This window comes from Epinephelus moara, chromosome 11 (assembly GCF_006386435.1).
Source record: "Epinephelus moara isolate mb chromosome 11, YSFRI_EMoa_1.0, whole genome shotgun sequence".
NCBI classification, from domain to species: domain Eukaryota; kingdom Metazoa; phylum Chordata; class Actinopteri; order Perciformes; family Serranidae; genus Epinephelus; species Epinephelus moara.
In genome coordinates this window covers 19,096,499-19,120,492 of record NC_065516.1, presented here as the reverse complement: position 1 = coordinate 19,120,492, position 23,994 = coordinate 19,096,499, and the positions used below count along the sequence as shown (strand labels likewise).

At 41.7% G+C, this 23,994-nt stretch overlaps 2 protein-coding genes across 3 annotated transcripts in view; one reads left to right on the top strand and one right to left on the bottom strand.

The window, feature by feature from the left end:
• Nucleotides 1-4,254: 4,254 nt before the first annotated feature.
• On the bottom strand, nt 4,255-23,060 carry qtrt2 (queuine tRNA-ribosyltransferase accessory subunit 2). 2 transcript variants are annotated; one of them, XM_050056449.1, is made up of 8 exons: nt 22,522-23,060; nt 22,390-22,445; nt 18,823-18,899; nt 17,684-17,893; nt 16,560-16,759; nt 11,790-11,941; nt 5,092-5,206; nt 4,255-4,957 (listed from the first exon to the last, which is right to left on the bottom strand). In XM_050056449.1, the coding sequence occupies exons 1-8, from the start codon at nt 22,737-22,739 to the stop codon at nt 4,696-4,698; spliced, it is 1,290 nt and encodes a 429-aa protein (XP_049912406.1). In that variant the 5' UTR covers nt 22,740-23,060; the 3' UTR covers nt 4,255-4,695. The 2 variants fall into 2 exon arrangements, with proteins under 2 accessions (XP_049912406.1, XP_049912405.1); XM_050056448.1 differs by having other exon boundaries at nt 11,772-11,941; nt 22,522-23,059.
• Nucleotides 23,061-23,235: 175 nt separating this feature from the next.
• Nucleotides 23,236-23,994, top strand: part of ccdc191 (coiled-coil domain containing 191) — a 19,224-nt gene continuing 18,465 nt past the window's right edge. Inside the window, exon 1 of the mRNA XM_050056443.1 lies at nt 23,236-23,655. Coding sequence (XP_049912400.1) covers nt 23,578-23,655 — 78 coding nt within the window. The 5' untranslated portion in view covers nt 23,236-23,577. The remainder of the gene's footprint in view (nt 23,656-23,994) is intronic.

Sequence of the window (23,994 nt, the reverse complement as noted above, 5' to 3'; positions counted from 1 at the left end):
GTTGACATGTTGGTTTGTGGTGTCCTGATTGTTTATGATAAATGAGGAGATCCTGAAAGATTAGCTAACAGTATGGTGTTATACTGTGACTGTCATTTTGTGTCTCTTTTTAGTAGTTTCGTATGTCTTGGAAGTAGTTTTGTATCTCATCATGGTCATTTTGTGTTGCTTTGTAGTTATTTTGTGCCTCTTTTTAGATGTTTTGTTTCTCTTTATAGTTGTTTTGTATCTCTCTGTAGTTATATTTTGTATTTCTAGTCATTTTTTGTCTCTGTTTTGTCTCTGTTCTGTAGTCATTTTGAGTCTATTGTCATCATTTTGTGTCTCTTTCGAGGTACTTTGTTTCTCTTTTTAGTCATTTTATGTCTCTTTGTGCCACTTTGTAGTTTATTTGTGTCTTAGGCATTTTGAATCTTTGGAGTCATTTTGTGTCTCTGTTTAGTCAATTTGTATGTCTTGGTAGTAGTTTTGTATCTCTCCATAGTCATTTTTTTCCCTTTCTAGTTATTTTGTGTCACTGTGGTCATTTTGTGTTGCTTTGTAGTTATTTTGTATGTCTTGTCTTTGATGTCATTTTGTGTCTCTTTATTTATTTTTTGTCTCTTTAGTCATTTTGTGTGTCTTTTTAGTTGTTTTGTATGTCTGTGTGTAGCCCTGTTTGTAGTCAATTTTAGAGTTTTGTGACTATTTGAAGTCATTTGTGTGTCTTTTTAATCATTTTATTACTCTTTGTATTTGTTTTGTGCCTCTTTGGGGTCATTTAATTGAATTGCCGACAACAAAATGTTATTCACAAAAAGAAGCTCCCCCTGAGGTCTGGTGGCCCTCAGGCCTGTGCCCAGTAGGCTGGTTGAGTATTCCACTCATGGCTATGACACCTTGTCAAATCAATGATTTAAGCTTCCAATGCATCACAACATGACAGTTGCCAAAGTGACAAATACTGGCAGTTTCCCACTTCAGTAAAGACACTGGATGCTCTGCTCTGACAGCACAATCCCTCAGTGATAAAACCCTTCTCTGACCATCATTTCCTGCATGATAACACCCGCTGTACTTCACACCGCTGGCTTTATGAGACTTTCTGTTGTCTTGGGAGAGCAGCAGATCTCATCCGTTTTCGTGTTGTGCAGCCATGACAGCAGATAACAATCCCGCTGCCGTGTGAAGTGAGGGATAAATGTCAGGCTTGGCTCGTACTGCAAACTTGCTCAGGAGAGTGGACAGACAGAAAGGAAACTTGTAGTGATCCAGCCTGAATGGCTCCGTCTCCATCTGTATAATTGGTTGAAATGAGCAATGAGGGCCACCTGCTGACTGTGTCATTCAGAGCTCTTTACATGGAAATTGGGCCCAAATGTGTTCAGTGCAGCACAGAGAGACACACACAGACTGAGCATGAGCACAACCATCAGCTCTCCAAAATGTTAAACTCCTAGATGGGAATTAGTCTTAAGTGGTTTAGTGGACACATTTTTAAAAATCATATAAGCTTATCCAGCAATGTCAGTACTTACTTAATCCCCACAATTAAGATGCAAAATGGCCACATAACTGAGATAACAGCTATGCATTATATACTTGCAGAATTAAAATGTGTGTCCTGTGCAGTACTGCCAGTTTAAAGCTGCAATTATAAACATTTCCATGTGAAATGTTAAAGAGGTCGTCACTCACAGTGACAAATCTACAAAGAATAATCGCCTAAGTTTCCTTCAGCTCTCGTTTTAGTGTCTTTCTCTACATTGTTTCGCTTTCATGGCCCACAGCTTTACTCTGTTGGTTCTGTTTCATCGTTCTCACCGCGTCATTTTCAGCTGCAGCAGGAAGCTTTTTAACTGTTCACTACCTGCTGAGCAGTTCCTGACTGACTAGCTGGTGGACGTAGTGGGACATTTAGCAGCTTAAGAGTCACTGATATTTCCCTCAGGAGTGGCGGTGAGCAAAAAAGAGCTGAAAGGAAAATCAATAATCCTGCCAACTGTAGCGTAACAGTAGAAGTGCATTTTGTAAATGAATTCCCACAACATTACAGGTGTGCCCAAAACTTAAAAAAAAAAAATACTATACTAGGGTGATCTATCTGACCTATGACCTCCGGTTATTTTCTTGGCTCAGCCTAGTTGACAAAATGTCACATTAGGAGCTGGAAAGAGCAAACTGACCTGAACTAAAGAGTTCATTAAAGGAGCTGTTTAAGAACATATCTATGATTCACAGTCTGGGCCAAGGTTGCCTGCACACGGCTCTCAACATGGCGGTGACTGAGCTGGCAGCTAACAGTGCTAACAACAGCAATAGTGCTGTGCCATTTCATGTCGTTCACAATAATACTGGTTTAATTTTTAATATCGTATGAAAAATTCATATTGTGATACTCCTGATATTTCGAGTTGTTCGTATATATTGACTTCATACTGTTACCCCTGGCAACAACAAGCATGGCTGAAAGCAAAATAATGACCAACTCCGTGGCAGTCCCCAAAAGACGAGCAGTTTCAGTAGTGTGGAACAACCTGTGGCGTCCTAAATGTTTTATGAAGAGCCCCGGACTTCTCCGACTCTTTTAGCGACTTCTGCTCAGAGGGAACTTCACTCACTCCCAACAGCGTCGCAACCCTGGTTCACTCTCTGGTCACTTCCCGCCTGGATTACTGCAATTCCCTTCTCTTTGGTCTCCCCCCCAAACTCCTCCATAAACTTCAACTGGTCCAGAACGCTGCTGTCCGTATCATCACCAGAACACCATACATCAGTCACATCACCCCCATTCTACATCAACTCCACTGGCTTCCCATCAAACACTGAATTAACTGTAAAATCCTCCTCCATACATTTAAGGCCATCCATAACCTCGCTCCCTCATACCTCTCTGACCTTCTACACATCAATATCCCCACCCAGTCTCTCAGGTCTGCCTCCTCCATCAGCCTGACTGTCCCCCCAGCCTGTCTGTCCACAATGGGGTCCAGAGCCTTCAGCCACTCTGCCCCTCGTCTCTCGAACTCCCTCCCCCCTGATATCAGGAACATTGACTCTATTTTAGTTTTCAAGTCCCACCTCAAAACCTACCTGTTTAGGCAGGCGTATGAGTGTTAATGTTTCCTCTCTTGTAATGTTCTGCTGCAAACTCTGCACTGTTTTTCTGTTGTATTTTAGATGTGTTTTAATTGTATTACCTGTATTTTTTTGATTGTTGTAGGGCAACCTTGAGTGCCATGAAAGGCGCCTTATAAATAAAATGTATTATTATTATGATTATTATTAATGTGTGATAGTTATCACAGCATAACAGTCTGTAACAGGTTACAGTGTGATGATTAGAGGAGAAATGGCAGAGCATAAAGGTCCAGGTGGGGAAAAAAAACAACTCAATCATTTAGGATTTTACTAAAAGAAGGAAATCACCTGTTGATTTATATATATAGATCCCAGGGGACATTATTTGTATTTGGGAGCTGTTTAAATGTGTAATTTGTGGTAGATTTTATTTTGTTGAACTATTAATATTGTGACAGAATCTGGGCCTAATTATTGAAACCTTGTTTTAACCAGTGAATTTTCACCAAGGGTATGTCTACTGAGCACACTTTTATACAAACGTTTGTCAGATACACAAGGAAATGTTACTTTTAGTTAGCTGCTGAACACCTCATCTGGGACAATTTCTTAGTGAAATATCAACAGCAGTTATTTAGGAAACTATTTTATTTAGCTAATCCTGGTGATTGACTTTACAACCTTCTCTGCAGTTCTCTCTACTGCCATCCCATTGAACCTTAAAATAAATATAAGCCTCAAGGTTATTGCTTGTTTTATCTTTCACCGGTTTTCCCAAGAGGCATTAATAGACTTTCATTTTTTTCCAACCCATTTTATGTCTATATTTCTTAGGTATTCATGCACAGCGCCGACCTATTGATGATAGCACATCCTCCTACTTCTATACTATGCTCAATGCAGTTAAGGTAACCCAGAAGTGCGTCAACAATCCGCATTGCTGTTCCATAAATCTGTCACACTCTCCTCTCCCTCGGTCTGTCCCCTGTCCCCCACAGACATCTGCACGGTCTGACAGTCAATTATATCTCCTCACCTTCAAAAAGCCTCCCTCCACCGCTGCATGGGAGGCAGCAGAGACCCATATCTCTCCCTGATCTTTATCCTCTCCCAGCAGCAGGAATGGTGGAGCTGTCAGCTCGAACCTTCAGTTAACCTCCCTGAAACCCACGAGAGACAACAGCCATCACATCTGCATGGTGAGAGTGGCGTGTTTAATGTGACACACAGTCTCATCAAAGTCAATGTACATGTGTGAGAAGCTCATCCAGCTGAAACATTGAAAAGATTCATGAACAAATGACAAATGATGACGACAAATCCATTAAGTATGAAATGAAAAAAAGCCTCAAGGAAATCTTATTATACACATGACGTTTCACGTAAAAGCAGGATCTATTTTGGTCCGCCCCCCCCCCCTTAATAACTGGTCACCAAGTTAGTTCTCCCTCTGGTCTACGCTGCTATGTCAATGAGCGCAGAGGATATTAGTCATGTGCTGGCCTGTAATCAGACCACAACAGGAGGCACACAGGGATTCAGAGAGTAAGATGGCGCCTTGATTGTGTCTGGCTAAGTCAGTCCAGTGATCCTTCAGAGGAAAGGCTGAATCAGTCCCTTTCCTATCATTCTGATTTATCTGTCTCCGTCCTTTCTTTCAGTCTGCCCGACTCTCTCCCCAAGCACTCGTCTCTTAAGGAGGTCCAGTTTATCACTGGCCAGAGCTTCTCTCAGGGCGCCAAAGAAGGCATGATAGTGGGCTGTGTTGTGGATCATGAGGAGTACTCCGGCCAGCAGCTCATTGGTCACCAGCAGGTGGTGCAGGTACGCCCTCTGGTGGTTCTTACAGCAGTAGCAGCCACACCCCTCCACCAGGGGCCTGAAGTCATCCTGGTACCTGGACAGAAGTTCATACAAAGTTTAAGTAGGATTCAAGAACAGCCTGCCTAAATGTAAATCAAGTGTTCTTGATTCTGCAAGCACTGCTACTTATGAAACCCTTCGGGGGGTTTTGTTATAGCTGCCACAAACCTCTTGTCTTTGAGATTGATCTCAAAGGATGTCATTTGCATTTGATCATCAAGATTAACTTCTCCATTCTGCTGCATCTCCCCCGCCGTGCCCCGCTCTTCATCCAGCTCCAGCACTGCCAAAGCATACATGCATCTCGTTAATACCAGCACACCCCCAAAACTATTCACACCATGATCTTATCCTTTGGCAGCAAATACGTACCTACACACAGAAACACAGCGCTCAATCAGCCCGCCGGCGAAAATAAAACGGGAACACATACTGTAGCTTGACCCCTTTTAAACACTGCGGTGTCCTATATTCTCTCAGATGTTGTAATATAATTACTTACTGGCTATGTTCTGACAACCGAAGTCTGTTTTACACAGATGGGTGTTCACTGCAAGGTGACTTCACTTCATTTAATGAGTGGAAAGGTAACCAGAGCGGATGAAGAGCCGTGTTTTTATCAAGAGCTCTGTTGTTTTTCACAGGAGGGTAACAGAACAATTACAGACACAAGTGATAACTACAGTGAGGAAGATGAAAAAGACAGAGGAGGGGAAGAGAAAAGGGACAAAGTGGAAAAATTGATTTAGTACAAACTTAAATGGGTGAAGCAAAGAGCAACAGTGCAACAACAAAGCATAAAAGGAAAATTAGCTTGAGGGGGGGTGATAAGAATATTTAAGGGGACAAAATGAGGCTTGACCAAAGCTAATAAGAAGTAAAGGACGGAGTGACTTGCGCTTGAAGAGCAATTCTGCTTTACAAAAGCAAAGAGCAGTAATTACAGAAATAGTGAAGTTGAGAAAAGATTGTTTGAAGAGGACTTAAACTGTGTGATCGTTGTAAACCTTAATTTTATGCCTTTCAGGCTGTTAAACTCTTTGGATGCTGCACTCAATGGTTGAACATCTAAAGGCTGCAGTGAAAACACAGCCACAAAGAAAATGTGCTCTTCCTCGTCATTTTTCTTTTTCATTTGAACAAATGAGCTAGTTTCATTAATTAATCTTTAATTAAATGCATTTAAACATGTGATTTAAAGGTAGCTGGAGTCAGAGGATACAGAGACGGCGGCTACTGCCTCTCTGACAAGCTAGGCTAGTCAGGTTAACAGCACTGGTGTTGCTTTTCGTTCTTCATCATGATTACGTTAGGGCCTGTGTCCAAAGCATTTTTACTGAGTGCCAGCATCTTTTTTTTTTTGATGTTCCAAATAAGAAGAGATCGTATGTAGCCGCATGTGTCTGCCATGAGAAAAAGCACTGCATCAAGCGTCTTTTCTCAGAGTGCTCCAGGTGTTTTGTGCTGCCGCTCTGCGCACGTCTTGTTCAAAAAGGCACTGGTGTCGTCACTGTCGCTCCTTTAGCTCCCGTCCATCCCCAGCTGTATTATATGTAGCTCAGAAACTGTCACAACAAAGGCAGAAAAGCCCATTTGTGGGAGCAGATCAGCCGCACACAGAGTGTTGCTGGTAAATGTATGTGTATTTATTGTATGCATTGGACACTTGAGTTAAGTGTGTTGTCAACCCTATGTTAAAAAAGGGTCACAGTAGCTACCTTGCTAACATTAATGTCAAGATACTGTTGTCATAGAAACAAAAGCCATGTGCCGTGCTTCATTTAAAAAAAAAAAAAAAAAACATCCATCGTGGAGGCAACGGGTCAAGCAAAATGACGATTAAGTGACATATTTTATCGAAATTTCAATTTATATTCATGTATAACTGTACAAAACAACTAATAAACTGTATAATTAACCCAACAGTGAACACAATAAATGCAGGTAATTTGTCTAAAACAAGAGATTTGGATATTCAAACAGATTTCTTGTGAATACAACATCAAAGATACATTTCCCTGATATTTTTTAGGAACTTCTCATATGATTCTCTGTATTATATTTGTGTTTTTGCTTTTTTTAAAAATATTTTTAACATTCATTTATACTTCTGACAAATTAATTGTGTTCTTCTCCCTGACGCGTGTACATTGTTCTATTAGCTCTTTGGTTGTTTTAACTGTTTTAACTTTTCTAATGCAGGACGAGGCTGTTCAGCAGAGAGTGAAGGCTCTGTGAATGTACCTTGTGTTTAGGTCTTCACTGTGCCTTTAACCTGTGAGATTTTTTATGATTTGATGTTTGTATCTCGAATAATAATCTAAACTTTAAAAAAACAATGTCATTTAATTTTCTTCACAGCAATGAATGAGAAGCTGAGATAAAAAGCTTTCTTATACCCTTTAAAATTAAGAAGGCCTCCCGACCAGCTGTGAAGCTTTGGCAACCCCTAATGGCCTTTAGGACCCTCAGGTTGGAAACTAGTGGGCTAACAAACTCTATTATTAAGATGCTGAAGCATTAAAACTATTTTTAAGTTTTAAAGTGCTGCAGTTTAGTTTGTACCTTATTTCTATTATTTACAAATGCTGTTTGTTCCCTAAAAACGACACATTTCTGTGGCACAGTAATTTTTTATATTGAGGAAAAACTCTGGTCTTCACTCGACTTCGACTAGAATACGTACTAACAGCTGTTTGGCTTTTTGGGGCAGTATAGGTGGAGGAAGTGCAGTATTACATGATGATAACTAAGTTCTAAAGATGGAAAAGGAGGAAAACTTTGAGAGGGTGCGAAGGGAAGAAGGAAGGAAGCAGCACAGTGTAGAATATGGACTTCTGTGTCAAGAAGGGCCTTAACTACGAAGTGAGGGGGTTGACACCCGCCCTGTGGGGCCTTGTAATTGGCTGGGAGTGAAATTAGAATTTCTCTTCAGATTTGACACCATCACTGCTCTCACCTCCACTGGACTCCATTAAGCTCCTGTGCAGAATCGATTAGTGCTGTCTGACACTAGATGCTGCCGGATACAGAACTTCACTCCTCGCCTGTTAGACGAGTTTCACGCAACTTTTTAATGAAGCACAAAGTCCTCAGCGGGCCGAGTCGCTGTTTTCCCACACCTCTTGTCATAACACTTCTTAAGCTTTCACCTCGGGACAACAATCAGAATGACGACCCAGACTTAATTGTTGCCCTACTGCTAAGGGATACACCATTGATTTCATTTCACCAGCTGAATTCCTTTCTTCCCAATTACTTGAACCGACCTGGGGCTAGAAAATACGCACCAGCCACTACACAGAAACAAACAAACAAACACATAACTTTAATAGCCATGAGATCCATCTCTGAATATAATGCAAAATAAATTCATCTGCTCATCTGCAGGGAAACTTTTTTCCCTGTTCTTGTTCTCACCAAACTGAAATCGTTCATTTGCTGAAGTCACTGAAGTCTGTACACAGAACCATTTAAGTCTCGTTAAAGATGGTGTAATTAGAGAAAAATTCTCTCTGCTGGGAGACGAATGGTCCCTTTACAGCTGTATAAGTACCACGAATATCTGCGAGTACTTTCAACTCAGCATCACAGACTCCTCCTATAGAACTAACCATAAGCCTGCTCGGGTCATTATTGGCCATCTTTAATTATCTCTGACTCTGTGCCATTAATAACATCAAAGTAATGCCCCTCCTATAATCTACACTGTTCGTGACATCTCTGCATATTTACAACATTAAATATTTCCTCGCTGCTCTTTTATGCAACAGAAATGATGCTGTGCAAACTATCATGGTGAGAGGAATCATGTTCTTCACCACCATCTCATTTCATTAAGGTTTCATTTAATCCAAATGCATCTGGCGCGAGAGAGAGAGACCCCCCACCCAAGCTCCCAAATTACATTGTGACATGTCAGTTTGCTCCAGGCATATATCGCTCGCTCTTGAATAGAAAGTATGTTTTTTTCAAATGGTTTTCTTCTCTTTGGGATAATTTACTTCATCACGCTTTAAAACATTCACTTTGTGGCTTTGGGCAAGGTTGTTTTACCCGAAAAGGTTATTTTGTTTCAGAGCAGAATTTTCTCCTTGTCCTCTTTTAAATGTGGAATTAAACCTTTATGTGCTTTGATTTACATGCTGAATGTTTGGTGATGACAGCTGTCAAAGTTAGTGACTGAGAGTTAACAAGCTTGATCTGCATCTACTGATATGCTCGATTCATGTTGCAACATCAAACTGAGGCTGCAGTAAGAAAGACAATAGAAGTACAACCATTAACTATAACAATAGAAGCTGTTTTATTAATGGAGTTTGGTGTAGGGATGCACCGAAATGAAAATTTGTGGCCGAAGCCGAAGCCGAATAATATTAAACGCTTGGCCGAATACCGAGTACCGAATGCCGTTTTTTCATTGGTTTTTGCAGATGAACCCCCTCCAGATTAGTGTTGTCACGGTACCAAAATTGGGACCCACGGTATGATACCAGTGAAAGTATCACGGTTCTGAGTAGTATCAGGATACCACAGCGAAAATGAGGCAGATGTGCCTTTTGTCATTTATAAAAAGATAAATCTCTTTTCTATAATACATCAATGATATTTCAATAGAATAAATTACTTATTGACTTATTCATACTTCAAAAACAGCATCAATAAGTGATTAACATAGGGGGGATCAAAATAAAATAAATAAATAAAATAAAATTCAACCAGCCACCCTCCTCCCCTGACACGTCCATTCATAAGTAAAGAACAGTCCCTAAAGTGCGGTGAGGTTTGTGGACCGTTACCTGCCACAAAGAGAAATGTAAACGGCTCGTTTCTCCTCTGATAAGCCACATACTGTGTGCCGCCATGGCCACACTGCCGACATTTTACTCTGTCCGTCACCGCACGCTGTTTGATTGCGTCATCAAAACACGCCGCTATTATTCGGCCTTGCTTTTCACTTATTCCACCGAATACCGAATGTGTGTTTTTTTGCAATATTCGGCCGAATATATTCGGTTACCGAATATTCGGTGCATCCCTAGTTTGGTGCTATTGTTCAGAAAATTATGATACAAGTACCCTTAATATAATACCAAAACCAACAGAGTTCTTCATCAGATACCTCTTTTTGTACCTCATTTGATACCCATTGTGTGAATGGAAGCAAACTCATTGTTGGTAGCCTCTTTGTGTGTGTATGAGAGACAGACAGAGAGAACAAGTGTCAGTTATATGCTGGAGTATGTGTGTGTCTGTGTCCGTTATCTGTGGTGGGATGTCAACATGAAACTGTTTCAGATCATAACAGCACTCTGAACTGCCAAATCAGCGCACCACAGATTGTATAGGTTGTAGCCTCTGCCGTAGTCAGCCAATCACGCGTTGCAGTAAATCAAAGAGCGCTCGTGCTGATTGTCTCCAAGCAAAACCATACAAATAGTAAAATAGTAGCTTAAGGCAAGTTAGATTTAAGACTTTTTTTAATGCCATTCGGAAAGAAATTTAAGACCGATTTTTTTTAAAAAAAATTTAAGATTTTTTTTGGGGCAGTTTTGCCTTTAATTGATAGGAAAGTCAAATGTAAAAGGGAGGAGAGAGAGAAAGGGAATGACATACAGCAAAGGGCCACAGTCTGGAGTCGAACCCGGGCTGCTGCGGCAACAGCCTTGTACATGGGGCGCCTGCTCTATCCACTAAGCTACCGACGCCCCAAGACCGATTTTAAAATAACCAAAACTGAAAAAATAGATAAGGCAAATTTTAGAGTCTGGGAACATAGCACGGAATAGTTCATGTTCAGGCACCACAGTACCTCTGCTTTCTGTGTAGGCATACACCTGAATGTTGTTCAGAGATGTGTAGCTGCTGAACCTGGTGCTGGTGTCACAGATGGGGGTGGACGAGATGCGAAGGCAAGGATAGAAACAGAGCCTGCATTGCCTTGGCTTGTACCCAGGGTGTCGACAGGTTCTTAAATTTAAGGTTTTTCAGGACCTTTTCAAGATGATTTTCAACCAAATTTAAGACTGATTTTTGGATGAATCATATTTTCCGTATTCAAGCAGTACAGGTAAGTATAAAGGTTAGTAGTATATGGATGGTCCAGTGCAGAGGTGGGTTTATGTAGGGATATGGTTATTAGAGGTATTCAGGTTACTCTACATTTTGCCAAAAGGCATAACATTCTATGGTAGGTTTAAAGATTTGTAATATCAGAAATGCAGCCTTTCACACTGAGGAGCTTGACACATTTTGACAAAAAGTAACTAAAAGATGGATAAATCAAATTAGATCAAATGTGTGTGGCAATTAAGACCTCACAAAACTCAAATTTAAGACCATTTAATGACTTTTAATGCCTAATATATATAGATTTTAATGTAAGACATTTTAAGACTCTTTAAGGACCTGCCGACACCCTGCTACTGGTTTGAGCCATCCTGAAAAGTCTTGGTTAAATAGCCACTTTTCGTTGAATATGCCCCTCTATGTTGTCCAGTGTGAAATGGCAGCTCACTAGCTCACTTTTAAATTATTGAATTTAATGCCTTTAAAGACTTTTAAAGGATCTGAGGAAACTCTGTGGGTACAAAAAGGATTGAATGCAGGTATCGTTTGACTCGAGAAGTATTATTTCAGTCGATACCTTAAAGATATTGAATAGTGATACCCAGCCTTATTTGGTGCAGAGGCACCACATATATAAATTACTAGATCAATATCTGTCATCACACTAACACACCACTTTCTTTCATTACTTTGGTTAAGCTTTGTCTGAGATAAATGACATAATTTAAAAAACAAAAAGCTGTAACAAAACTATTCTTCATTACAGCTCTTCACCACACCTGCAGGGGGCGCTCTACCTGCCAGCTCTGGGTCCGGGGAGATGTCGAAGCTGAAGCAAAGAGCACAGCCTCGCTCCGTCACCTGGAACGGGAAGAAACTCTCAAACAGGTCCACGCCGGCCTCCACGCACGCCAGCACCTCATCAGGTCGCCCTACACCCTGCAGCAGTCTGAGAGTCACACACAGCAGATATTAAAAATTAAATAAATCATTAACATTAATGTAACGCATACAAGCATCTATAAGTAGCAGCATTTCTCTACCCTCTTACAACATAAGCACCCTTGTGTGTTTGTTCTCATCGTGTGCTTCCACTTAACAGCCTCCCTCTGACTACCTGCCTGCAGGCATCAAGGTCAGGCCCAATTTAGCATGTGGTAATGACTCCACTTCACTTTCCAGTAGGAAGCAGCATCTCCCAGCAGCCGGAAATACCAGCAGGGATGGTGGTGTCGCACGGTATATGAGATGCGCTTGTTCACAAGCAAACGAAGCAAAGCTCACAGGCAGCTCCTGGACACAGACTATCGCTCCTCTGGGGCTGTCTCTCTCAAACTTAGAGCCACTGCCAGAGCCTCCAGGAGAGGAGCCCTCAAGTGGGACGGTCTCTGGTGAAAAGCCTCTGAAATGCTGCAGGCTTGTGTAGTTTGGAGGATTAGCAGCATCTAGGGAAGGTCTGACCTTTAAACTTTACTCTGAAAGTTTAGTCGGTCTAGTTGGAGACACTACGGCTCTTTTAAGGGCGCATTCAGGGGGGATGCCGAAAAATGTCATACCTTGATTTGGTTCGGTTCACTTTCACACTGCACTTTTTAAAGCGGACCAAACTGCCTGGACAACGTCACACAGTTACAACAGCTGTTCGTTTGGGGACGGTATTGCTCGAAACAACCACTGACCAGGAAGGAAAAAAGCATGAGGAAGAATAAAACCCGGCTCATCGATTGGCCAGGACGGAAAACGGAAATCCATCCTCTTCAGCCGGCACCAAACACCAAAATGCACTGCGCTCTACATCACTTCCTCTCTTTGGTTTGCTGGATAGTCCATTTGTACTTCCCACTGTAAGCGAACCGCACCAGGGTTCACTTGCAAGTGAACCAAGTCCCCAGTTTTCAAGCGGACCAGGGTTTGCTCATTTGGTCAGCACCAGAGTTCGAATGAGCGTTCACACCATTCCAAACGAACCAATCTATCCATGGAAGCGGACCAGGGTTCGTTTAAAGCGGACCAAATAGTGTGAATGCGTCATTATATCTCCAGAATAAGGATTTTATCATTGTACAATTTTCATTCCACAGGATTAAAAACTGGCTAGATAATCTTCAAATTGACTTGTGTTGTCCGACCAACGGTTCAAACCTCAAAGACATTCAAATTATTATGACTTAAAAAAGAGAGAAGCAGCAAATCCTCACATTAAAGAAGCTGAAAGCAGAAAATAACTGTGCGTTCTGCTGGAAAAATGACAAACAATTACCTGATAACTAATCCTTTCAGCTCTAATTCAATTACAAAAGTAAAATGGAAGACAGCATCAAACTCTATACATACTGTATACTGTTTATAAGTTAGATTATTAAAAATTTGCTAAACTAAGTTTCTGTTTTAGCCATACATTCATATGTTTTAAAATCAATACGAGACTATATCATGCTCTCCTTGCTGTCAGTTATGTGACAATATCACAGGGAAACATCCACGTCTAAACCGCACTGTAATCCTTTACACTGTCACTTATTTTAAATCAATGTCTTTTTTGTTCAAGGTGTCTGTTAGCCAGGACCGTTTCAGCGGTTTCAACTGAAGTTTGACGTTTTCAATTTTAGATTGTAAAAAATTTACTGTCAGCCAGACAACACAAAACTATTGGAGAACTATAAACGTAACATGGACAGTAGTAAAATGGATAAAGATTAACTGACACTGGTACCATGCTTTAAAGTTGAGATAATGACTGCTGACAGTGTGTGTGTGTGTGTGTGTGTGTGTGTGTGTGTGTGTGTGTGTGTGTAAGGGGGTACGGCAGAGCTGCTGGGTTTTCACTTGTAATCAATCAAGCAGGATAATTAACTGATTGAGTACGACCCACCAACTGGGCCAGCTCAAGATTCTGAATCACACCATCTTGTACAAAGACAACCATAACGTAATCAGTCACTGCACATTAAACTACACTGCTGCAATGGTTTGTTTGTTGTTTACTTAACAAGAACACCAATCAATTTAATAAAAATTGTATTGTATAAAATTGTTTATATGAATGGCTGGTTGCTCTTTCCCAGTTTAAACCTTGTCTAGTTTCAGAGTCTCCAACATGAGGATTTTCTGCTTATTTTCTGTTTAATATCATTGTAAATTAAATATATTAGATATTGGAAGTTAGTCGGACATCACTTTTGACACTTTCACTATATTCTGGCGCTTTAAGATAAGCACTTAATTGAGGAAATAATCAATTACTGTGTTTCGCCAAGGATATTTTCCAGCAGCAGTGTGTCTGCTGAGACAAGAAGGGCTTCAGGCACATTTTTGTTCTAAGATGTAAGTGTCAAATTATGTTTCATAAAATGCATCTCATACCTAGTATGCTGTTACATGTATTCTCCTGTACGTGGGGGCAGATGTAACAGTTGACATCTTGTGTTTAAATTAATGGAGTAACATTACTTGTAAAATCAGTTGATGACGGTTAGAACACAGATACAAGATTCCTACATAAAATTGTTTCCAAATAGTTCAAGCGGTTTTTGAGGACTTTAAGGCCAGTAGTAGGGTTGGGTCAGTTCTCGGTAATACCAATTCGGTCCAGTACTCCGTCTTGGACCGGGTTTTATTTTTTGAGACCAACCGGACCGCATACTCGGGCAGAACGTACGCGGAGCGGACACCGCGGAGGTCCGCCTGGTAAAAGTGGACGTCCGCAAGCGCTGTGCGCGCAAAGCACGACCGCGCGGACTCCGCTCCGCGCACCAGTGTCACACAAAAGACTGTTCGGGGAAGTTTCACAGACATTTTTACACGTAGTCCACTCCGCTTATAGTACGCCCAAGTCTGTGAGCACCTCTTCACCAAGCGCACAGCAAGCAGGAGAGAGAGAGGGGGGTAGGGCGGGGACTGAGCTAGGAGGTGCGAGTGCGCATGCACCTCTACTTTAGCCTGGAGTTTGTTTAATAGCTACGGGGAGTTGATAATGGCGGACAATTTAGTCTCGACGAAATCAAAGAATGCGCCACTATGGCAACACATTACCGACTTGACTGGACCTTTTTTTTTTTTTTCTCATACCGACCCAACCCTAGCCAGTAGTTGTTACAACTGCACCGCTGCACGTAACGAAAGTGTTTCGCGTGTTTGTGTCATCAGATCATCCCTGATGATCGGCTTTCCAACTGTTGAGAACAAATATCTGTCGAAAAGGATCGGCAGCCGAGAACTGTGGACATGAGTAGCAAGATTCTGGGGGTACAGCAGACCACACTCTCTGATCTGTACACCAGACAGGTGGGGAGGAAGGCTAAAAGCATCCTGTCGGATGCCAGCCACCCTGTTCACTGAATTTCAGACTTTGCCCTCTGGCTCCAGGTTTAGGTTCCCGCCTGTTAAAGGAAATGGCCACTTTAGAATGAAAATACATAGAGTACTTACTGACCCTCATGCCGACAAGAAGTCCAGTGTAGTTTTTTAATCCACAAAACTCGTTCGGGGTATCGAAGGATAACAGCTAGGCGGCATAACAGCTACACTTGAAGTGCATGGAACCCACATTTTGAAAATGTAATAAAATTCTGCTAATGCATTTCAAAAGCGTCAGAACGGCTCATCCGTCGTAATCCAAGTGCCCTGAAGCCGCTGCATGCAAAATTGACTTGACAAAACGTAATTTACTCCACTTTTATAGCATAATTTCTCACCGTGGTCAGTTAGCCTGCCCTGCATGCTGCTGTGTTTACATGGCAACTCGTGCGAGACTCGAGAACTAGCACCACCACTAGCCATCAGCTAGTCTCGCGTTTTGTCTCGTTTTGTGCCTAAACCCAACCAAACATTCACCACAGCGCTGTTACGTAAAATCCGCTACATAGCAATGTGCAAACGTAACGTAAATGTTGTTTGCAAAAATGTACAATGCCAACATTTAGTCTGTTTCTACGCTGATGATCAACTACAAAGCATGTTTTTATGTTACATATGTCTGACTGACGTCAAGATAATACATAACATAGAGGGAACTGTTTGTCTCTGCACCTCTTTTTGTTTGGCTTCAGCTGATTTAATGTTTTCAGTGACTACTTTCCAAATAAACACTGTGGAAGAGTGTCTACCCTCTTTAACACTGCCTGTTCAAGGCGGGAGTGTCGCGCTATTATTCTGCCTTTATGTTCTTCGTGGTACGACAGAAGAATGGGGAGTTGTCTTGCCTTTAAGCTGGCATTGGATGTGGTAACAGTGCCAATTTGACATCTGTGTAAAAGGGACAGCTGGCAGGATGGGACCATGGACAGGACGGGTGTAACGTTTTCCAACCCACCGCCAGGAGATTTAAAAAGCGGCTACAGGCAGGTAGGAGCTAACTCAAAAAAAGACAAACAGTGGCTGAAAATGTCAGCAAATTGGAATAACAATAAGGTCTGGGAGCTCCTTAAAGCTCTCTAAAGAAGGGACTTCATAGCAGCCCTATCACTCAATCTCTGTGTATAAAGGGCTTATGATGAGTGAGAAAAAAAATCTCCCCTTACAACTGTAATCAATAAACACATTTCTGACACAAGCTGTCACAAGCTGACCTGGGTTTGTCCTCTGGCAGCTCCTTGGTCACAGCAGTGATGAGCTGCGTCCTCAGGGTCTGGTCCATGGAGCCCGTCTGAAGTCCGTCCAGGCAGAATCCTGCCACAGGCCTCTTGGCTGTCTCCCTGGCTGAGCGCACCCTCTCGTCCAGGATGTCTCCTCCCTCCACCACCCCAAATACCTCCACTCCCTCCAACTCCTGGCAAAGACAGAGAGTTTGGTAATGAAACAGCTGACAGCAGGAAACCATTAAAGACAGAAAGGAGGGCGAGAAATAGAAGAAGAAAGAGATCAAATGTAGACTGAAACCCATCAGAACATAGATCTTTTTCTAACCACACGTGGTATGTGATCAGGTATGCTCTTATTATTCTCACTGGAGCCCATCTGGGTTTTGATGACTCCCTGTAGTTGACTGCACATACAGAGGAGGAAAGATGCAGCTCGGTAGCAATCAAGCAGCTCATTTAAAGTTGATCTAGACTTACCTGCAGTACACTATTGGTTGTTTTGCTTCACATTATTTTACACTTACACATTTAATGTTCAGAGGTAAATTAGGTTTCCAGCCAGGCAATAAAATACTCAGACAAGCACATCTACAAGACAAACAGGCGGCGAAATGTACACACAAAACTGAAAATGGGCACTTTCAGATTAATGCAACCAAAATAAAATACAATAAACTACTTCCCATTTTCTAGGACTAACGCAATGCAGTTTGAAAACACATTATCTTCTCTAAAGCCAAGCTGAGTTAAGGTGCTGTGTGTGTCTGTATACGCTCTCCTGCACCTCTTTGTATGGATCAGCTTCACTCTGTTCTCTCTGTCGTGAAATGAGGTAACGTTTTGCTGCTTATAAAAGAAAGAAGAACAGTTTGTTTTATTATTCATGCTCGATGCTGAGCCCTTACACACCTACTGATAACATATGTTCCGACTCTGATAATGTATTCCACCTAATCTCTCTGTGTTTCCAGCCGCAGCACAGTGGCCCCTGCAACAACACAAACACTGAATATCAATCCTTGTCCTGTGTGCTTGTGCTGTGCATGACTAATTCACAAATGTAATAGAACGACGGTGTTTAGACTGCTGCTTGTGTGTATGCGTGTGTGTACCTGTGATTTTTGGTGAACCAGCAGACACTCATCCAAGTGGGCAAGAGTTCGATCCACCGACTTTCGAACCCTTTTGCGAGAGGTGTTGTTCTGCCACGTCTCTCCGTCTGCCATGCTCTGGTACCAGTCTGGCTGCACGGTCTTCTGGAGAGCCATGAACTTGGCCACGGTCAGCTCTATCCGTCCCCCGCTGCCCCAAACTGACACCGTCTAATAACAACCCACAGAAGGCACTTTTATGAGGAAAGATGCTCAAGATTAAACAACAACTTTGGTGAAATAAACCTCTCTTTGAAGAGTTCAGCATCTTGGAAAAATCGCTTATTCGTTTTCCTGCCAAGAGTTAGATGAGAAGATCGATACCAACCTCACAGTAGATGGTTAGTGGTAAAAATACACAACAATATCAGCACATTACAGGTATCAGCAGTCAGAGGCTTTAAAATAAAACATCGGCACTGGCCCAAAGAGAACGTTCGTTAATGTGTTAATTCCACTACAGGAGAGACTTGATGTTCTCTGAAATTAGGTTTAAAAAAAATATGTGGATATATCAGTATCAGTATCGGCAATCGGCCGGAATTAGCTGGAAAATATCAGCATGTCAGATATTGGCAAAAACCCAATATCATGCATCCCTAGTTAGCGTAGCTTAGCGTAAAGACTGGAAACAGGAGTATACAACTAACCTGGCTCTGTCTCAAGGTAACAAAATCCACTTTCCAGCAATCTAAAGCTTGCTAATTACAAAAAAACAACGTGCAAAAACGACAAAGTGTAGTTAAACATAGGGTTTGTATGTTAAGTGTGGATAACTCTAAGTCATACTCCACACTGGTTGCCGAGCAACTGCTACCTGTAAAGAAACAGATACTAACCCATAATAAAACTACATCATCTTCACACCTTGAGTCGCAGATGTGATGACAGGATTTTGCTGCCTTAAGACAGAACAAGGCAAGCTGCTTCCCCGTTTTCCAGGCTTTATGCTAAGCTAACAGGCTGATGGCTCCAGCTACGTATTTAGCGCACAGATATGAAAGTGGTATTGATCTTCCAATCTAACTCTCAGCATGAAAGAGAATACGTGTATTTCCCAAAATGTGGAACTATTTCTTTGAGCAGAAGCTTAATCTCACCTTGTTAGTAGTGTAACCTGTGGGGCAGGGGGTCGCAGGGTCGTGAAGCGAGCAGTACAACACAGTATCGTGAAGACCTGCAAAAAAAGCACAAAATGAAAATCCATGCTTATCACTCACAGGGGACAGAATCAGACAAAGGGTTAAAGTCAGCATAGGCCGAGCACAAAGCGAGGTGACGGAGTGAGATGCTTCATTACTGCATGTTAATGTGACGGCTCCGAGGCGGCAGAGAGGAATGAGGTGCGGCCTTATCAGCAAACCCAGCTGCAGCAGAAGATCAAAAGGTGGGAAAACAAAAGGGCTGAACAGCAGCAAATGCTGTTAATATTTCTAATTATTCAATTTCTAATTATTCAATCACTGCTCTTCCTTTCTGGGACTGAAGAGACAGCACAGTAGTAATCCCCTGACAGTTTACGGCAAGCGACGCTACAGTGATTACATTTCTAATTTTAAATTTAGTTGCTTGAGGCAGGGTAAGGCTTAGTACCACAGCTACTGTTTTACAGCAAAGCTGAATGGGGTCACTCTTCTGGGGCATTCATATAAATATTACTCAGAGCGGCACCACGCTTTGGTCAAGCTCATGGAGCTAATCAGCTTTTCAATGCTGAACTCAACTGCATATTTAGAGGCAATTTTCTCCATTCTTTTCAATCTAGTCAGTGCAAATAATGTTCATACACCCCGAGCTCTTAAGAGTAAATTTGTTCATCAAGTATGCATGACATTTACATCAATCAACAAGTCACACCACTGAAGGATTTTGAGCCTAGCAGGCGTTCTTCTAATGTTTTTGCTATTTCAAATATGACTAGTGTAGAGAGCTAAATAACAATAACAGTGGGGCACAACAGCACCAAGGTTAATTCAAAACAGTTGAACAAACAGTCCTTTGCTCCTCAGCCTCCTAATCTTTGGCAGAGAGATGACATTACTTGTTGTTTTGACAGCTTTAGAGACTGATGTGTTTTAGATGACAACCAAAACTCCTTCAGTCAAAGGACGGACAGAGTCTAAACACAGCACACTTCAAATGCAACGCTTTTCAGCAGAGACAGACTGATTGCTCCTTTAAAGGGGAGGGAAAAAGACAACTTTGAGGAAGATATTTACACACACAGCCTCTTTAAAGATCTGTTAATGCTCATTTCAAATCATCTCATACATGCTGCTTCAAAGTCTAAAGGAATGGAACAGTGACTGGGTGAACCATGTGGTGAGTTGTTTTTATCATTTTTTTTCCAAGGTCGAGAAGAAACGTCAAATCTTAGCAGAAAATGCCATGAAACTATTTAAATTAACACACTTTGCTTAAAACAGCAGTTCAGCACTGACTGGCCACTGTTGTAATGACGTATGCTGCTACCAGGGCTGCACAATTAATCAAAATCGCAATATGCTCAAGTGCAACATCCAACTCACAGGAGCTGCAATTTTTCAATAAAGGTAAAATGTGTCACAACATAACATCATAAATGAAGAGACAGAGATGCTCCAGGCTACAAATCATATTGCAGACATAAGGGAACATGCTTGTTTGGTACAAAAAAATCACATCATCCTCATTTTAATCTTTTTTGTGTGTGTGAAGAAAAAAACAAAAACATTCCCATTAAAATCAGAATTCAAATCGCAATATCTGTCAAAATAATTGCAATATGATTTCTTTTTGCATATCATGCGATCCTAGGTGCTACAATATTTTTTCTAATATCTGGTCCAATGTTTTGACCAATAACAAGTACCAGATCTGCAAATTAGTAACACCTCTCCATATTATTTTTGCAGTTGACTGCCTTTACCTGCACATATAAAGTAATATCAACTATTTAGTACAAATCAGTTTCCATACATAAAACGTTTTAACGCTGCTGTATATACACTGAACAAAAATATAAACGCAACACTTTTGTTTTTGCTCCCATTTTTCATGAGCTGAACTCAAAGATCTAAAACATTTTCTATATACACAAAAGACCATTTGTCCATTTGTGTTGCAAATGGGCAAGAGGTAAGTTTGAAATAATGAATTTACTGTGTTTTTACCATATGCATGTTTTTTCTAAACTAGCATCAAAAGTGCTGTAAGTGATATAGTGATATCTACCTTATATCTATATCTATATCGTTACCGTTTGCAGATCTGCCGACTGTGTTTATTTGTTTACCTTTTTTTTTTTTAACACTTCCGGTGTTCCGAGGGCAACCCCTGTATTCGACGTCACAACGCTATGAACTGTGGGTAATTTCCTTACCGTAGGTCTGCATCGATGCTGACCTATGGTAAAATGTTCAGTTTTATCACACAGCACAATGCCACAGATGTCGCAAGTTTTGAGGGAGCATGCAATTGGCATGCTGACTGCAGGAATGTCCACCAGAGCTGTTCCCCGTGAATTGAATGTTCATTTCTCTACCATAAGCCATCTCCAAAGGCGTTTCAGACAATTTGGCAGTACATCCAACCGGCCTCACAACCGCAGACCACGTGTAACCACACAAGCCCAGGACCTCCATATCCAGCATGTTCACCTCCAAGATCGTCTGAGACCAGCCACCCGGACAGCTGCTGCAACAATCGGTTTGCATAACCAAAGAATTTCTGCACAAACTGTCAGAAACCGCCTCAGGGAAGCTCATCTGCATGCTCGTCGTCCTCATCGGGGTCTCGACCTGACTGCAGTTCGTCGTCGTAACCGACTTGAGTGGGCAAATGCTCACATTCGATGGCGTCTGGCACATTGGAGAGGTGTTCTCTTCACGGATGAATCCCGGTTTTCACTGTTCAGGGCAGATGGCAGACAGCGTGTGGGGCGTTGTGTGGGTGAGCAGTTTGCTGATGTCAACGTTGTGGATTGAGTGGCCCATGGTGGCAGTGGGGTTATGGAGGAGTGGACCAACATTCCACAGGCCACAATCAACAACCCGATCAACTCTATGCGAAGGAGATGTGTTGCACTGCGTGAGGCAAATGGTGGTCACACCAGATACTGACTGGTTTTCTGACCCCCCCAATAAAGCAAAACTGCACATTTCAGAGTGGCCTTTTATTGTGGCCAGCCTAAGACACACCTGTGCAATAATCATGCTGTCTAATCAGCATCTTGATATGCCACACCTGTGAGGTGGAATGGATTATCTCGGCAAAGGAGAGCACTAACACAGATTTAGACAGATTTGTGAATTTGTGAGATTTGTGTATATAGAAAATGTTTTAGATCTTTGAGTTCAGCTCATGAAAAATGGGAGCAAAAACAAAAGTGTTGCGTTTATATTTTTGTTCAGTGTATTTAAGATGCATGGTCAGTTTGGTGCCAGATAGCTGTAAATAATGCTGTACTGCATTATTATAAATACAACTCTTCATGATTTCCAGTTTGTTAAAAGCTGATGATGGATTACCTCTTTATAAATACATCTGAATACACTGGGAGTCATCAGAATTTATGTCTAATCAATACTGTCCCAATTTATCTTCTCCACTCTTCTCCTGCTCTTTGGAATATAAGCAGTACTGAGGGAGGAGAGAGCAAGATTAAAAATGTGATGTATCAAAAGTACCTGCAAACTTCCTGAATCCATCCTTAAACTCCTCCAACACTTCCTGGTGCTCTGCTCTTGAGAGAGAGGAAAAATAGTTAGATTTCAGAGTTTAGTGTGTGCGCATGTGTGTGTGTGATGAGTATATCTTACAGATTGGAGAGGGTGACCTGGGTGACAGAGGGGAGGTTGCTCAGGGTGTGCAGTGTGTCCTGGGTGAGGTGGGGCACTGTGCCTAAATGTGTGTGCAGCAGACACCCCGGGACTTCCAAAGAGTGCTGTCCCGTCCTGCCGAGCCCCTTCAGGACACCCAGCCGACTGCTTCCCTGAACCACACGGCACAGCTCCAGCTTCATCCTACTGCCAGCCATACGAGCTGCACTCGCCTCTTAAAGATCCGCTGATACACACTAATGCACAGACACCGAAACCACAACGAGTTTGAATGACAGCGATGCCGGTTAGCTACCGTTAGCAACACACACGTGAAGTAGCCACGTAGCTAGCTAGCTTAACCACTCACGTGTTACGGCTTTAAACAAGTTTCCGGCGAGTTGAGATGCTTATTCCTCTTAAAGTATGTCAAATAAACCTACGCACTTACAGCTGTGCTTGTTTGAATGATCTAAATATTACTTCAAGAGCATCTTTCATTCGCTTACCAACAACACTCACTGCCTGACAGGAACTACAAGTCGACGAAATATGTCGTCATCACCGGCCGCGGCGGTACTTTGACAACTCCAATTTGCGTGTAAAATGTAATAAAACTTTGAAGTAAAACTAAAGAAGCCCAATAACCCTTTTTATTTAAATGTCTGTATAGCGGACAACACTATAAATTGGTGTTTTAATCGAAAAAGGAGGCACGGTGCTATTTGTCGCAGCGACTGTTGATGAGCCTAGGCAAGTGAGCAGCGTTGCTATGGTTATCAAGAACTACAAAAAAGTGTACTGGGCTATGTAGTCCAAAAATGCTTCGTTGACGGTAGATTTAGCTTAGAAAAATTGTTAATTTACTACATTACCCAGAATCCTTTGTGATACAAATCGATAGCAGTAATGTGTACATGACTTGTGTTTTGTGAGAGCTCTTTGTGGCAACTTCTGAACACTTTGTCGATTTAAACATAGTACAGTAGTCGTCTTTTGTGGCTGTTGGTCGGAGAGGACAATGTAATGATGTAAAAGACTAATATAATTTAACACATGATGACATTTCCAGGTCACAACCCTCACCTGTTTAGGTGGAGGAGCCACGGCAAGAGTAAAACATCTGCAGACAAGGTAAGCGTAGTTTTTAGATTAATGTTAAAGTGAAAGGTATGTGGTTTTTCATCTAATTGGAAAAAAGGGATTAAACTGTGGCTGACTATTATTGATAATAAATTGAAGCTCACTTCAACACTACCTCATACATATAATATTTTTCAATCTATTTTCACTTTTTACACCCTTTCGCCAGGATTGTCAAATCCCCTAAAGAGATAAAACATAATTGTAAAGAGGGTCGCATTGGATTTATTAATGAATCAGTACAAATACCATGGATAAATGCATGGCTCATGTCAGGGGAAGGTTTTAAAAAAAATGTCACAGATTGCCCTATCAGATATTCACATGCCT

Excerpts from the sequence above, each read along its gene's own strand:
- qtrt2 (XM_050056448.1), bottom strand. The coding sequence starts at position 22,739 with ATGGCTGGCAGTAGGATGAAGCTGGAGCTGTGCCGTGTGGTTCAGGGA. Across the intron at positions 17,894-18,822 it reads CAGGTTACACTACTAACAAG|ACGGTGTCAGTTTGGGGCAG; the intron begins GTGAGATTAAGC and ends GGTTGTTATTAG. Across the intron at positions 4,958-5,091 it reads ATCAATCTCAAAGACAAGAG|GTACCAGGATGACTTCAGGC; the intron begins GTTTGTGGCAGC and ends ACTTCTGTCCAG.